Source organism: Vombatus ursinus, unplaced genomic scaffold (genome assembly GCF_900497805.2).
Source record: "Vombatus ursinus unplaced genomic scaffold, bare-nosed wombat genome assembly UNPS02014779.1, whole genome shotgun sequence".
NCBI lineage: Eukaryota > Metazoa > Chordata > Mammalia > Diprotodontia > Vombatidae > Vombatus > Vombatus ursinus.
In genome coordinates this window covers 38,393,217-38,410,600 of record NW_020954557.1, presented here as the reverse complement: position 1 = coordinate 38,410,600, position 17,384 = coordinate 38,393,217, and the positions used below count along the sequence as shown (strand labels likewise).

The 17,384-nt window shown below is 36.5% G+C and overlaps 1 protein-coding gene across 1 annotated transcript in view; it reads left to right on the top strand.

Annotated features, from left to right (window-relative positions):
• Positions 1–17,384, top strand: part of AGPS (alkylglycerone phosphate synthase) — a 147,331-nt gene that overhangs the window by 11,569 nt on the left and 118,378 nt on the right. Inside the window, exon 2 of the mRNA XM_027865917.1 lies at positions 14,439–14,528. Within this exon, the coding sequence (XP_027721718.1) occupies positions 14,439–14,528 (90 nt within the window). The remainder of the gene's footprint in view (positions 1–14,438; positions 14,529–17,384) is intronic.

Sequence of the window (17,384 nt, the reverse complement as noted above, 5' to 3'; positions counted from 1 at the left end):
GAATGATGGGTAGTATGGCCACTGCCAGGGCTCCTGTATCTATCTGCCTGTTCATGGCAGTTGGTTAACAGTTGTTGCTGGTGGTGATGAGGAAGGTGAGCCGCCTTGCCACAAAGATTTCTCAGTTCACTGTTGGCTGTGTCTCAAATAGTTTTCATCATTCAACTAAGCAAGCATTTTAAAAAATTATTTCATATTGTATTTGCCCCCAGTTACATGTAAAAACAATTTTTAACACTTAAAAAAAAATTTTTTTGAGTTCCAGATTCTCTCCCTTCCTCCCCACCCCTTCATTGAAAAGGTAAGTAATTTGATATAGGTTATACATGTGTAGTCATTAAGTAAGCATTTTAAAGCACCTGCTGTGTGTACAGAACTCTGCTAGACATTGGGTGAGATGCAAAGTTTAGATGAACTAGCAGTTGCCTTCATGGAGCTTACCATTTATGTGGGCATATGGCAATACACAAATAATTTTAATAGAAAACAATATTTGTGTACTCCTGAGTATACTATGTGGTGGTCCTTGAATCTGGATAAGAGGCAGATCAGCCAGGGTGGGGGAAATTAGGTCAAGTTTACTGGAGGGCAATAACATTTCAGTTGGCCTTTAAAAGATGTGAGTGGGAACATACTTAGCAAAAGATGTAGGGCGTTGTAGAGGGGAGGGTATTGCAGGCATAGGAAACAGCTGAGCAAAGGTGGGAAGATAGAGGGTGCTTATGTTGTATTCTTTGAAATAACAGTTGTTTTGCTCCATTCTTTCTTCATAGTTGGATTAATGAACAATGTATCCTTTGTTGTAGCTTAGAGAGAAACTTTGTGTCTATGCCCTTCCTAGAATCTCTATTTAAACCGTAGAATTTATAGAACATTTATTCAAGGAGGGATGTCAGAGACCATCTAGTGCAGGTTCTCGGAACTCTTTTTGTGTCCTGGTCCCTTTTCAGGACGGTGAAACCTCCCATGATATTTTTAAAGGCATAAAGTAAACTATGTAAAGTTACAAAGGAAATCAATTATATTGAAATAGACTTCAAAGTAGTGACAAGGGCAAATAATATTTTGAGATATCTGCAACATCTGTTATGTGAAATGAAAATATTTGTTATTTCTGTTGGTGACTAAATCACAGATACTGCTGATACTAATATCATTTCTTACCTACATTCATAATTGAAGAAGATGCTAAATTTCAATTAGAGTTTAATGGAAAAAAACATATAATTTTTTTCCTATCGAAGTTAATGGATCCTTTGGGGCAGCTTAGATGACACAGTGGATAGAATGCTGGGCCTGGAGTTAGGCAGACCTGAATTCAAATCTAGCCTCAGACAGTTATTAGCTCTGTTGACCCTGAGCAAGTTACTTAACTTCTGTCTGCCTCAATTTCCCCATCTGTAAAATGGAGATAAAAATAGTACCTAGATCCTAAGGTTGTTGTGAGGATCCAGTAAGATAAGGTACATAAAGTACTTTGCAAACCTTACATCACTTTTTAAATACTAGCTATTCTTATCCTCTGAAATCTATCCCTTTGTGTCCATGGCTCTCCGGTTAAGAACTTCTGAACTGTTCATTTCATAGATGAGAAAACTGAGGTTCAGAGTTTTTAGAGATTACTTGCTCAGGATTACAGAGCAATGTAGCAAAGAAATTTGAATAGAATTGGTTGTATAAAAGGGTTGCTGTCTTAGAAAGGGCCACTTTTTTTTTTAAAGCTCTTAAAGGAATTGTTTTAAAATATGTTAGAAGAGTGACTGTGGCATAGTGGATAAAGAGCTGGCCTCAAAGCTAGGAAGACCTGGATTTATTTATTTATTTTTTATTTGATTTTTTTTCTTTTTTTTAGGCAATTGGGGTTAAGTGATTTGCCCAGGGTCACACAGCTACTAAGTGTCAAGTGTTTGGTCTGAGGCCGGATTTGAACTCAGGTCCTCCTGACTTCAGGGCGGGTTCTCTATCTACTTCGCCACCTACCTGCCCCTGAAGACCTGGATTTAAATCCTACCTCTGCCACATATTGAGTGTGTTACCCTGGGCAAATCACTCAACCTCTTAGGGCAACTTTAGAATATATGTTGCAGAGAAGGAGGTGACCTGTGTGAGTAGAGGAATTTCTACTTCATATGGAAATTGTCATTAAAGGTCCAGTCCTTGTCCCTGTTCTACTTGGCAATGGTGGGGGTGGGGGAGGTGTTTGGGGATGAAAAGCAGTGCACACTTAGTGGTTCTTAGTAAATATGAGCAAATGTCCTGGCTTTTGTTCTTATAGTACCTTCTCTAACTAAGGCACCCCAACGGGTAGCCTAGCATGTCAACATCTGTGTGATAGATTGCAGTGTTACAAACCAGTATGAAGATGAGGCAATTTGTTTCTTCCTGTTTTTTCTCCAACGTCTCCTAAAAGAATGGGTGAAGTACTTCCCTTTTTGCCCTGGCCCCTGTGCTTGCCCATCTGCCCAGTTCCAGATCAGATCTTGTATACCTAGCTAGAATAATAGCCAGGAGGAACCCTTCCTCCCCCATCTTTCTTGCCATTGCTCCTTTTTTTTTTTCTCCCTTCTGAGTCAGTGATGACCCCCTATTCACACTCCTACAGGAGGGAACCCAGAGTCCTGCTGTATTTCAGCCCCCTTGCACACTACCCCCAAACCTCTCCAGTTTCCCTCCTCTTTTGCCAGAATGAGATTGGCTACTCAGAGTAATGTGATGAACAACTAATCACCAACTACAGTTCTTCCTGAGCAGGGTAAAAATGGTGGAACACCTGTCATTACACCTTAAGGTTCACAAAGCCTTGCCTTATGCTCTGCTATTACACCCTCCAGCACCTTACTATTTGCCCTGCCACTATATCAGTCCACCCTGCCCCACACCCACATGCATAGCCATCTCATCTGCCAAGGAATGTACTATCTACCTGCATTTTGCCATTGACCTTGCCATTGCACCTTTAGGGTCTCAAGGCTTTTCCATTTGTTCTATAGCTGAATTCTCCTCTAAGTGTTGTTTTATCAGTTAGACTGTGAGCTACCTGAGAGCAAGGACGTTCAGTCACTCAGTAAGTGTTTATTAAACATCTCTTATGTGTTAGGCATTTTGCTAAATTGGAGAGAAAGGTAACAGGTTTCTGCTGTCAAGGAGCTGAAAGGGGAGACAACATGTAAGCAATTATGTACAAATAAACTATATAAATAAATATATGATAACTTGGAGAGAAGCAACAGAGAAGACACAAGAATTAAGGAGAATTGGGAAAGCACAAAAATGTGAAAAAGATATAGTATTCAATGAAAAAACTCTAGCCTATCTTGTTTAAATAAGTTACTGTTTAAACAAGTTATTGATGCAAAAAAAGGTGGGGGTGGGTAGGAGAGGAATAGAGGGATGTAATAACATTGACAATGATTATCCCATTTCATGTACAAGTTTAATGTAAATCAATTATCATAACAAGGAAATCAAAAAGTTGAGTGACAGCACACCCCAAGGGAGAGAGCAGAGGCAGTATGTGTAAGGCAAGTTGAACCATCACCACCTTGATCACCATCTTCCTTCAGACTCTGATGGACGTGGCACCCAGGATCCTGAACTCAAGAACCTTGGGAATAGTATGCCCCTCAAACCACCAGAACTACTTCAAGCCCAACCCCCACAGACAAAATTAAAGGGAGAAATCATTGTGGTGATGGGGTCCACTTTCCTCATCACAACCAGCAACAGCTGCTGACTAGCTGCCACCAACAAGAAGATTGTCAAAGAAGCCTTGGAGGTGGCACTACTCACAGGCCGTCCATCATTCCTGCTTCCAGCCCAACATGAGCAGCCATCGTTTGGGAAGCTAGCGTCTTTACCAGCTTCCAACCAATTGCCACACACAGGGCAGGCAAACCAACCTAGCTAAAAGAGAAAGGCACCCTGAAAGTGAGAGAATGCATGCTGAGGTGCTAACAGGAGGCAACATTTGCCAAACAAGGTGAACAACAACCACCACCACCACCACCTTGACAACCATTTCCCTATAGACCTTGATGATGACAGCCCAGGACCCTAAACCCAAGAACTATAGGAAGAGTGACATTAAATAATGACATTATAGAGGAGAAATTTTGTCATACCCTAAAGACCTTGATGCTTTTCCATCTGACTTGCAGATGAAACCTTTCCATTAGAATGTGAGCTTCTGAGGGACGGAGCCAAGATGGCAGAGTAAAAGCAGTGACTTGCTTGAGCTCTCCGCCAAACCCCTCCAAATACCTGTAAAAAATGGCTCTAAACAAATTCTAGAGCAGCAGAATCCACATAAAGAGTGAAACAAATTTCCAGCCCAAGACAACCTGGATGGTTGATTGGAAAGGTCTGTTACACTGGGCTGGGAGAGGAACACAGTTCAGTGTGAGCACGCAGGCAAAGACCAGGCCTTGGCAAACCTGAAGCAGGCCCCAGGGTCCTGAATCATGGGCAGCTGTGGCGGTTTCCAGGCTTCTCAACCCACAAATGCCAAATAGAACTTAGAAGGTCAGTAGGAAAGGTCTGTGACCAGAGTGAGAGAGAAGCTTGGTCACAGCCCCATTCCCTGTGTGGCTGCTTCCAGAGCTCTCGGCCCACAGATGGAAGGAGAATCAAGTGGCTGATCAGAGTAGGATTGCAGGGATCTCTTTGTTGGTGCTGAGGCAGGAGTCTCTTGCTTTACCTGTTCTTGGATCTCTGTCACAGTTTTGGGTGGCGGTCCTGAGGTGAGGGGGAGCGCTGGCGTGGTGGAGCTTGTAGTAATGTTGGAGAGGGAATCCTCTTCACAGTTTCAAGGGAGAAAAGAGTACTTGTGGTCACTCATAGACCAGAGCCCAGGCCAGGAAAGGAGTAAACACCTCGTCTTTGATCATTACCACCTTGGAAGAACTGAAAATTGACAGGTCTTTAGAAGCATCTCTGAAAACAGCTGCATAAAACCTCAGAAGCTTGGGACAGTACATTCTCTACACTGCAAGCAGACCCCTACCTTAACAAAGAGTTTAAAAGTTAAGTAATTGTCTGGGAACATGAGCAAACTGTGCAAGAAAAAAAAAAATCAGACCATGGAATCTTTCTTTGGTGACAAAGATCAAAACATACAACCAGAAGAAGACAACAAAAGTCAAAGCTCCTACATCAGAAGCCTCCGAGAAAAATTTAAATCAGTTCCAGGCCATGAGCTCAAAAAGGATTTTGAGAAGCAAGTAAGAAAAGTAGAGGGAAAACTGGAAAGAGAAATGAGAGTGATGCAAGAAAACATGAAAAAACAAGTCAACAGCTTGCTAAAGGAGACCCCAAAAAATACTGAAGAAAATAATACCTTAAAAAATAAACTAATCCAAATGGCAGAAGAGATCCAAAAAGCCAATGAGGAGAAGAATACCTTAAAAAGCAGAATTGGCCAGATGGAAAGGGAAGTCCAAAAGCTCACTGAAGAAAATACTTCCTTAAAAATTAGAATGGAGCAATTGGAAGTTAGTGACTTTTATGAGAAATCAAGACATTGTAAGACAAAACCAAAAGAATGAAAAAATATATCTCATTGGAAAAACAACTGACCTGGAAAATAGATCCAGGAGAGATAATTTAAAAATTATTAGACTATCTGAAAGCCATGATCAAAAAAATAAAAAAGATCCTAGATATCATCTTTCAAGAAATTATCAAGGAAAACTGCCCTGATATTTTAGAATCAGAGGATAAAATAGAAATGGAAAGAATCCACCAATCACCTCCTGAAAGAGATCCCCAAAGGAAAACTCCTAGGAATGTTGTAACCAAATTCTGGCCAGAGTACCCAGGTCAAGGAGAAAATATTGCACGCAACTGGAAAAAAACAATTCAAGTATTGGGGAAACACAATCAGGATAACACAAGATTTAGCAGCTTCTACATTAGGGGGCCGAAGGGCTTGGAATATGATATTCTGGAGGTCAAAGGAGATAGGATTACAACTAAGAAACACCTATCCAGCAAAACTTGAATATAATCCTTCATGGGAAAAAATGGACATTCAGTGAAATAGAGGACTTTCAAGCATTCTTGATGAAAAGACTGGAATTTGACTTTCAAGTACAAGACTCAAGAGAAGCATGAAAAGGTAAACAGGAAAGAGAAATCATAAGGAACTTATTAAGGTTGAACTGTTTACATTCCTGCATGGAAAGATGATATTTGTAACTCATGAGACTTTTGTCAGTATTGAGATAGTTGGAGGGAAAGAAAATGATATGTATATAAATATATATATATACACATATATATGTATAGATAGATGGCACAGGGTAAGTTGAAGATGAAGGGATGGTATCTGGAGAATAAGGGGTGAGAGAGGATTATACTGGAGGAAGGAGAAAGGGAGAGGTAGAATGGGGTAAATTATCTCATAAAACAGACAAGAAAAAGCTTTTACAGTGGAGGGGAAATAGGGGAAGGTGAGAGGGAATGAGTGAATCTTATTTTCAGAATTTTGCTTAAGGAGGAAATAACATACATACTCAGTTGGGTATAGAAATCTGTCTTACCCTACAGGAAAATAGGGGAGAAGGGAATAAGAGAGTGGGGGGTCATAGAGAGGAAGGCAGATTGGGTAGGTGGTAATCAGAAGCAAACACTTCTGAGGAGGGACAGGGTCAAAAGAGAGAATAGAATAAATGGGGGGATAGGATGAAGGGAAATATACTTAGTTTTTCACAACATGACTACTGTGGAAGTGTTTTTCATGACTACACATGTATAACCTGTATTGAGTTGCTTGCCTTCTCAATGAGGGTGGGTGGGGAGGGAGGAAGGGAGAGAATTTGGAACCCAAAGCTTTAAAAACATGTTAAAAATTGTTTTCACATGCAACTGGGAAATAAGATAGGTGGGTAATGGGGTATAGAAATCTATCCTGCCCTATAAGAAAATAGAAGGGGAAGGAGGTACGAGAAGTGGGGGAGATAGAAAGGAGGGCAGATTAGGGGAAGGGAATTCAGAATGCATGCTGTTTTGGGGTGAGGGGAGGGGCAAGATGGGGAGAAAATTTGGAACTCAAAATCTTGTGGAAGTGAATGTTGAAAACTAAAAATAAATAAATTAATTATAGAATGTGAGCTTCTAGAGAGTAGGAACTGTCCTAGTTTTCTATTTGTGTCCCCAGCACTCAGCACACTGCTTTGCATTTAGTGAGTGCTTCATTCATTCATTCAAAATAGTTGGGGGAAGGAAAAACACTTGAGTTACTTGATTCACATTAGATTGTAAGATTCTTGAGGATGGGGACTATTTTTGCCTTTCTTTGTATCTCCTGAAATAGCACAGTGCCTGACACATGCTAAGTACTTAATTAATGCTTGTGGACTGACTGACTAATTTCCCAATGGAGAGATGTGGCAGCCAAAGGAAACAAATAAATATAAGCTCATTTGTAAAATCTTACGAATAAGGGTGGATGAAAATTATGAGCAGTATCATTTTTAAAGCAGCAGTAGGTAGGAAAAAATTTAAAGGAAAAGTTGGTGAGAAATCCAGGTAATAAAAACTGTCCTGTGGTGATTTTTTTTCTGGAACTTTAAAAATATAATTTAAAACTTTTGTGGCATTACAGTGTGTTAATTTTAGAAATGTAAAATTTTATAAAAAACTTTTAAAGCATTTGCAAAAACCTCACATCTTTTTTACTTTCTAATAATAACATATGATGCTTTAAGGTTTGTAAATGTTTCATGTGTTTATAACAATATTAATTTTTAAGTTAGAAAAGATAAAATGCTTTTGATATAGAAGAGACCATCTAATTTTTGGAAAGACAGTACTATAAAAAAAATTGCCCGAGAAATTAACAGATTTTCACAGATTGCTCATCAGGTAAATTTTAGTAGGCCTATGGCAGATTAGTGAGAGGATAAGAATAAAAAGTTGGTAGATGGGCATTGGTGGATGGACTTTGAGTGTATTATTAAAGGGAATGTCCACATTGATAAGATCATAGATGCTTTTGAGTTTGCAAAAGTTATTATACATTAAGCATTTTAGGTAGAGCTTATAGTCATTAATTTTCACAAGGAAAGCTAATGATTTTGCTAAGGAGACATGGCTTTGATGGGACCAAACAGGTCACAGACAAAACTTACCATGCTGGCTAGAAATTAACAATAATTATTTGATAGCAAAATGTGAAATTGTAGTTGGGAGGTTTTTATGTTAAATTGTATTAATAAAATTTTTTGTTAGACAATTTGAGGGTGTCACATTGAATTCCTCCTTGGAATATGATTGTTTTTTTTCTCTTCCCTCTTTACATAAAAGTATACAATATATAACTTGGTTGGATCATAAAATTATGTTTATTAAAATGTAAGCTCCATCAGACCAGAGATTTTTTCTTTTCTTTTTTCCTCTCTGTTCCTAGAACCTAGCACAATATCTGGCATAGTAGGTGCTCACTAAATGTTTATTCACTGATTGATTTGTCATATTACATTTTAAATTAAAATTTTAGACAACTGCAAATTGGCTTTTAAAAAAGTTATTATTTTTGCTGTGGAGCTCTGAGTTGCTAAACTTTAAAGAAAGTTTAACTTTCCCAGTGTATGAAAATCAAGCAAAATCTTAAAAGAAGAAACCATTAACATTTTGGTAAAACAAAAGAAGTTACTTTTTTTTGGACTCTTGGCATTCATTGTTATGTTTACATAGAAGCATTCCTTTTTGGGAACTCTCTATGGAAAACAACAATTCTGCCATGTGAAACTCTCTTCATTCTGTATATCAGTACTATTGAAATTGCATTTGTATAATCTTTGTAAACTTGTTATTAAAATTAAAAAGCCTATTCAGATTGAGACAAGATGAAGCAGCATGTACAAATTGCTTATCTTGAATTTCCTTTTAGGAGAAAGATTTTATTTGAAGAAGCCAGAGCACTTTAAATGCTTTTAGAGCTATATTGTTATTGGGCTGATAAGACTCTTTTATATATCTTGAAAAGTTATCTGGTTTAATTTCAACTCTTATAAAGATAGATGGGATAGCTATTGATTCTGAAAGATCTTTCAGGATAATCTCAGCAATCTGGAAAATCCACATGCATGTATGTATGTACACGTGTGTACATATGTATATATTCTTATAATTTAAAAGCCTATTTGCTTATGTTTACTTCCTAGGATATAGGGAGAACAGCGGATTTATAATTACCTTGGTACAATTGAAAATGATCTTCACTTTACTTTTTCTCTGGAATAAATGTCAATTTCTTTGACTCATTTTCCACTATGTTCTCTTTCGAGTAGTTCGTATTTTAAGTCATAAAAACTTTCCTAATTTGGAAGGTTATTTACTTAGAATATTGGCATGCTATACAATATATTGACTTGACTTAGTTTAAATTGCTACTGAATTATATTTATTATATTTATTATATTTAGAGAGAATTAGAACTAGATTCCAAGTACTTGAGTATAAGTTTATATTTCTTTTTTTTGCAAATCAAGAATAACAATAATCACATGTAATTTTTAATGTTATTGTTCATTTATGAAAAATTATTAAACATTTATTAGAGCTGAACAAGTACAAATTGAAATGACATTGCTGAAGTCTTATTTTCTTTTAATTTATTAGAATTATGGAAATTCTTAGTCAAACTGTTTAAAAAAATTTGATTTTGATTAGCTGTGACAGTCTAATTTTTTCCTCTTATTTGGTGAGATGGACTCTTTTAAAGTCTTCATTTAACCCCCCCCAACATTAATATATATTTAAAATTAAGCTTAATGTCTTACTTTACATAATCATTATTCACTAACCTTACTAGATTTATTTCAGTTTAACATGGCATAAAACTAATTAAAAAATTTTTTTTTCTGATGACATAGTGAAAATATCCAAGTTCATTAATAATAATAATTACTTACATTTGTATGGGGTAGGTAGGTGTCACAGTGGATAGAGTGCTAAGCCTGGAGTCAGGAAGACCTGAGTTCAAATCCAGCCTTAGACACTTACTAGCTGTGTGACCCTGGGCAGGTCACTTAATCCTGTTTGCATGAATTTCTTCATCTGTAAAATGAGCTTGAGAAGGAAGTAACAAACCACTCCAATATTTTTGCCAAGAAAACCCCAAATGGGGTCATGAAGAGTTGAACACGACTGGAAAAACCATTAAACAGAAATTACATTAATATAGTGCTTTTTTCATAACAACCATGTGAACTTTCTAGCACTTTATTCTTTGGAAATATCAATGGTAGGTTACAATATAACTTAATTTATGACAAAACACAAACATCTAGAAACTAACAAAGTCAATAGGAAGTATAAATAATTAGTCTGAGAAACATTCTAAGGATAAGCCAGTTAATGTGGCTATTGTGATAATAAGCAAAAGTTTATAAATTGAGGGGGAAAGAAAAGAATATTGTATTCTATACCACAATAACCTCTGTTAAACCTTTCAGTAAAGAATTGGTTACCATTGGACAAAGAAATGGAAGACTATAATTGGTATTATATTATGGTGAGAGAATACTGCCACCTTGCGTCCATATGTTGCCATTTGTTGTCACCATTTTCTTTTGTTGTACAGTACCCTGCATTTTCACAGTGTAGTAGAATAGCTGGATCAGTTGAAAACTAGAACCTGAGTGTTACTGGTCTATTTTCTGACCTACCATGTTTAAATAGCTTGTTTTCCTATTTGCCTTTTTCTTCTTAAAGTCAAGTTTAGAAGGTCAAATGAGATGATAGGTATTAAAGAGCTCTGAACTATTTTAGTAAGATTTTTTTTTTTTAAGGAGATACTATGGTTTAATTGAGGGTTTTGGTTGGGCAGATTATAGTTAGATTCCCTTTAGGTTAGCAGCCTGGTGTAATGGGAAGAACATTGCACTGAAACTGGGCAGGAGGCCTACCCTTATTACCATTTAGCAGTGTGGCATTGGACAAATCAGCCTCTGGGTCTCAGTTTCCTCATTGGTAAAATGAAAGGTTTGGATTCTCCAAAGCAGTTGGGGAAATACAATTTTTAAAAAATGATTAAAACATACATCTTCTTTGTTAGACATACTCCATGGAGGTACAAATATATCTATTGCAACATTTTTTTGGGTTAGTTACAAAGAATTGGAAGCAATTGGGGAATGATTGGGGAATGGTAAACAAATCATAGCACATGAATATAATAGGATATCACTGTGAGAACAGATTCGTTGGAGAATTCATGGAAGTATAGGAAGTCATTCAAATTAATGCAGAGTAAAATAAGCAGAACCAGGAAAATATGTAATACTTGTAATGCAAATGTAAAGTTCAAAAATGAAACTGAATAATATATAATTAAAATGATCAGCCTTGGCTCCTGAGTAGAAATAAGAAAATGCACCTCCTTTTTTTCTTTGCTAAAGGGTGCAGGGGGAGACTATGGGTGTGGAATAATGCATATACTGTCAAGCTTGGTTGAAATGATGATTAATTTTGTTGAACTGCTTTTTCTCTTCCCTACAAAGGATGGCTTGCTAGGTATGAGGGAAGGGATGGATGTATTTGGAAATGGAGATGATGTAAAAGCAAATATACATAAAAATTTTTAAAAACAAAGGATTGGGTTAGAATCATTCCTAAGGTCCCTCCTATCTATAGGAAATTTTCCTGATATAAAAATATATAGTAATACTACAATGCTCTTTGGTACACAAAGAATCTTTCTGATATGTACCAAAGGTTGTGTTCTTTTATATTTCATTTGACTATGAAACTTTTGTTTTATGTGTAAAACAAACAAACAAAACCTACCATAAAGCCTAAGAATTTGACCTTGGTTTTTGGTTTAAATGTGTACTTCCTTTCCTTCACCCTGCTTTCCTTGAGATGGCTGGTAGTTACTAATAAAACAAACTGTTGTTTCATTGTTTTTCTCTTTGTTTCATGGGTTTCCATGGCCAAAGAATTCTTTACCTAGTAACCACTCTGCTGCTGTTGAACCTTTGTATTTAATGAGAACCAGGGATAATAATGTAATCTTGTTTTTATCTCCTCAATATCTTCATATTTTCTTTCTCCCTTCCTCAAGTCTCTCCTCTCAGGCTCTCCTTCACAGGACTACCAAAGCTCAGATCTGACTATGTCCTTCCTCAACTCAATAAACCCCAGTGACTCTCTGATACTTCTAGAACAAATTGTTGTTGTTCATTTGTTTCGAATGTGTCCTACTTTTTGCTACCTCATTTGGGGTTTTCTTGGCAAAGATACTGGATTGGTTTGCCATTTCCTTCTCCAGCTCATTTTACAGATGAGGAAACTGAGGCAAATAGGGTTAAGTGACTTTGCCAGGATCACACAGCTAGTAAAAGGCTTAGCACTCTATCCACTGCTCGACCTACCTGCCCCTTTAGATAAAATATAACTCCTAATTGGCAAGTAAAACTCTGTGCAACTTGGCTCCTTTACTGTTGTTGAGATGCAGCATTTCATATCTTTGTACTGGCTTTCCCCCCTACCTAAAATATGTTCTCTTTTCACTCTTCTTAGGATCTCTCCTATGATGTCCAGTTTACTTTGAGGCTCCTTTGAAGCACCCTTCTGCCTGAAACATTTCCTTAATTTCCTACCCCTCACGGCTGGTGCTTTTCCTCAAAATGATCTTTTATCTACTTTGTTTATGCCTATATATGTACCCCCTGCCTCTCTCATTTGGATTAACCTCCCAAAGGATGCAAGGACTTTTACTTTTACTGTTTGCTTCCTAATGAGCCTAGCATAGAGCCAGACACATATTAGGCACTTAATAAATACTTTTTGAATAATTGAATAAAGAGAATTCGAGGAAGACCTTTGGTACACAGGGTAAAATCCCTGTTTGCTGTTAAGGAGAGCATTAATAGTATTATCTCCAATTGAGTATATACTGAGCTTTGGGATCTTGGGCATATCGGTTTATCTTCCTAGATTTCAAGTTCCTCATCAGTTAATGGTGGTGGTTAGACAAGATCAAACCCAGTAGAAAACAGACAGAATGCTGGATTTGGCCTTAGGGCTATAGTTTGCCAACCTTGGACTAGATGATTTCTAAAAGTCTCCTTTCAGCTGTAAATCCTATAATCAGTTTAGAGTGCCACTCAATATATATTGTCATGATTGAATTTTAACAAAAGGATAAACTGAGGCAGATCTCTGAGCAAGATAACATTTATTAGCAGGGCATGCTATCTGTCAAGAAATGGATCAATGGATTGCCTTCATTAATGCCAAAGACACTGAGAATGAGGACAATTCTGCTTATATAGGGTTTGGAGAATAAGAACAGAATAGGGAAGGGGACATCATGGAATTAAGGGCAACAAGATTGTTTACAGAGATGAGGTGCAGGAAACAACATGATTGGTTGGAAGTTTGGTAATGGGGGCTAGCAATGATTCCCCTCCCCCCATGAGACTAGTAATTGCTCTTTGAGTCCAGATATGAAATAGTGGCCCAGACTTTTGGACAGCAAACCAGACATCCTTGAAGGATAGCTTAGGGACATAAAGATTTTAATACCTAACTCCCTTTCTATTTGCACATACTCTCCAAGGTCAGTTAAATTCCTTGAGGCAAGAATGCTGGATTTTTAAACTTAACCCATTACAGGCCATCTAAACTCTGAACTAAGTTCAGAGATAAACATGACTTAAGCAGTTAAGGGACAAAACCAATTATATGTAAATAGGATCAATAAGAAAATAATAGTCAATCTTAATCTCAATTTGAAGTCAGTTATTAAGGGTGAAATAATTTACAAATATTGCTAATAAGGAATTCTCTGATGTATATTTTATTTTATCTAAACTAATATTTTTCTTTTAAAATATTTTTTATTTCATGAAATATTTCCCAATTGCATGTAAAAAACATTTTTAACATTTATTTTTTAAAATTTTGACTTCCATATTCCTTTCTTCCCTCCTGCCCCTCCTCCATCCTTTGAGAGGGCAAGCAGTTTGATTATACTTGTGAAGTCATACAAATTGATTATACTTGTGAAGTCATGCAAAACATATTTCCATATTAGTTATATTGCAAAAGAGAGCACACAGCCTCAAGAAAAATAAAGCCAAAAAAATATGCTTCAGTCTGTACTCAGAGTTCATCCTTTCTCTCTCAGGTAGTGAGTGGATAGCATTTTTCATTATGTGTCCTTTGGAATTGTCTCATTGTCTTGATCAGAGTAGTTGAATCTTTTACAGTTTATCATCGTTGCAGTGTTGCTGTTACTGAGTATAATGTTCTGGTTCTGCTCATTTCACTTTGTATCAGTTCACATAAGTCTTTCCAGTAAACTAATATTTTTCTTAGTCACTATAAAGACTCTTCTTTTTACATGCTTGTGAAAATTGTCAAGGCTTTTGTTTACATTGGGGCTTTTTAACTGGGATCTCATTTGTATATTTTCCTTTTTCATTTAGGCAAGGACTTATGAAGTGGAATGGATGGGGCTACAATGATTCCAAGTTCATCTTTAATAAAAAAGGCCAAATTGAGTTGACTGGGAAAAGGTAAAATTCATTTTTTTTTAAAATGGAGTATATATTTGTGTACTAGAATATAATGTAACCTGGATATTATGAGTGTTGGTCATCTTAATAATTTTTATATGTATTTTGGGAGGAAATAATTACTTAATTTTAAAAGTATTTATTAACTGCCTGCAAAGTATAATACACTATGTTAGACCTGAGGGATACAAAGACAAAAATAAAAAATATAGTCCCTGCCCTCAAGGAGCTTATATTTTATTGGGAAATTATGAAGAAAGGTAAGTCTGAAGGTTTAGCCATATGCTATTTATAACATTTGGTTTTTACAAGGTTTCTAAAGTGTGATAAGACTAGTTTCTCCTCATTTTTTCACAGTAGGAATTAGTTTCCCTGAAGGACAGCAGAGCTGATCTTGGGACCTGATTGACCTCTGCTTTTCTTGACACAATTTCCTAGTCATGTAAGGGTCATAAAAAATCCCATCCACGTAGTGTTGGGGCCCCCTAACTTGAGTTACCATACCTTGCCCAATTGACTATCTGGGTTTCCTTATGGAGACAGGGAGGCTTCATCCAGAGCAGCAGAATTCATTCTTGTTGTATCTTTGTTGTGTGTAAAGGCAAAGTAAAATTTCTTTTGTTAACTGTTGTAAGATTTGTGGGTCCCTCTTTTAGTCCTGACAGTAAACCTGAATGAAAAGAATGCTTGCCTCTAAGATAAGGTATAAAGTTTTTTTGTGAAAAATTCCAAAGGATAATTGTCTTTTATTATAACTTAATGAGACACAGTGGTTGTTATTGTTAACCATAAGAAGATAGGAAGTACATAACACTATAATTGTGATATGATTTTCTCCATCTCCAGGCAAGAGTTTTTTTCAGAAACTTTTAAATCCTAAATTTCCTTAGATCAAATAGAGAGAAAGTATGTAAGAAGTAATTTTACTGGATTTTTTCATGTGGCTTTTAAAAGGGCAGAGGTTATACAATATGCATGAACTGAGGAACTTTTTGGAATAGGATAGACCATAATGGTACCAGGATATTGGCACTAAAAATTGGAGTAGTGTTTAAACAAAAAATTGAGATTGCAAAATCAGGGAATTTGATGGCATGCTTGAGGAAAAATAATAATGGCAGTAGTTGATCTACCTAAAAATGACAGATAAAATAGGAAATTACAGGGAAAAAAACAACCCAGCTAAAATACATAAAATATCATGAATTAACTGGAGAACTTAGCTGCAAATGAGGCATTTTAGAGACTTGGTGGAATAGTACTTGATGGGATATTATATTGACAGGGTATAAACTCCATAGGTCTAGGTAATAGAAATGGATGTATTTACTACTGTGTATGAGGGATAAACATATATCCATTTTTGTTGTTATTCAACTCTTTGAGGTTTTCTTGGCAAACGTACTAGAGTGGTTTGCCATTTCCTTCTCCAGCTCATTTTGGAGAGGAGGAAACTAAGGCAAACAAGGTTAGGTCACTTGCCCATGGTCACACAGCTAAGTGTCAGAGGCCAGCTTTGAACATAAGATGAGTCTTCCTGATTCTAGGCTCAGCACTCTATGCAGTATGGCGCCACCTAGCTGCCCCAGCATCTAACCATAGCATTATGGTAATGTTCCTAGGAACCAATGAAAGATGTGTGGTTAAATTTAACACTTGTATAGTTTAAATGGAGATTTAATCTCATCAACTCTATACTAGTATAGATCACAACTTATCTATGCTTCTTTGTCCTGTTCAATTTTTGTTTATGTATTTACATAAGTCTTCTATAGGATTGACCCAAGATTCTGAAGTTTTTCCTTTAGTTCTTTTAATATTTTGTGGATACCAGGATAGTTCTTGGACTCTCTCTTTTATGTTTTTTTAAAGCATTCATTAAGCTCCTGCTATATGCCAGGCACAGTGCTAAGTACTGTAGAAATATCTCATTTAATCTTCAGAATAAGGCTGGAAGGTAGGTGTGATTATTATCCCCATTTTACAGTTGAGGCAAGTAGGTGAAGTGATTCATCTAGGATCACACAGGCCAGATTTGAACTTAGGGTCTTCCTATCTCTAGGCCCAGTGCTCAATTCACTGCACCACCAGCTGTTTCTGTTAACTCTTGTTTTTGCTGTATGAGTGACCTGCCTCCATTTTTATTAATGATGTCTTTTGTGCCACATCTTGCTTTTGAATTTTTGTCTTAATAGTCTGTAACCTGTTTATATCTTTCCACTGTGCCACTGGGTTACATGTAAATTTTGATTCTTCAGAGACTGTGACCTAAGTGATTTATTAGCATATACGTATGTATGTGCATGTGTGGTATATGTATGTGTACATACATTCTTACATCAGGATAATATATACTGTTTAAAAAATATGGAGTTTTGTGTTAGGAGACATTTTGGTGTCATTGAAAGCACTACATAGCTATATATCTCTTGTGTATGTGTATTTACACATATCCATACACTCATATGCCATATACACACATACATATATATTTTCTCCCACCATATAATATAAGCATCTTGAGGGAAGTGGCTGTTTCATTTTTGTCTTTGTATTCCCAGCACATAGTACCTGGCATATAGTAGACATTTAATAAATGCTTATTATTTGTTTGATTGATTGATTGGATGCCGTAATCTGGGCAAAATGCATTCTTCATCCATTTGGTTTTTCCTATGTGTATGGCTTAGTGAATCTGTTTTGAATGAACATTTATTTTGTTGAGTAGTCCCTGTAGCTCTGAGGCTACTGACACATTTTTTTTGTTCAAATGAGTATCTTGAGACCCTGTCTTTATACAGGGAAATATCTCTTTTGTTTGAATTTTATGACTGATCTTTGGACATACTAAGAATA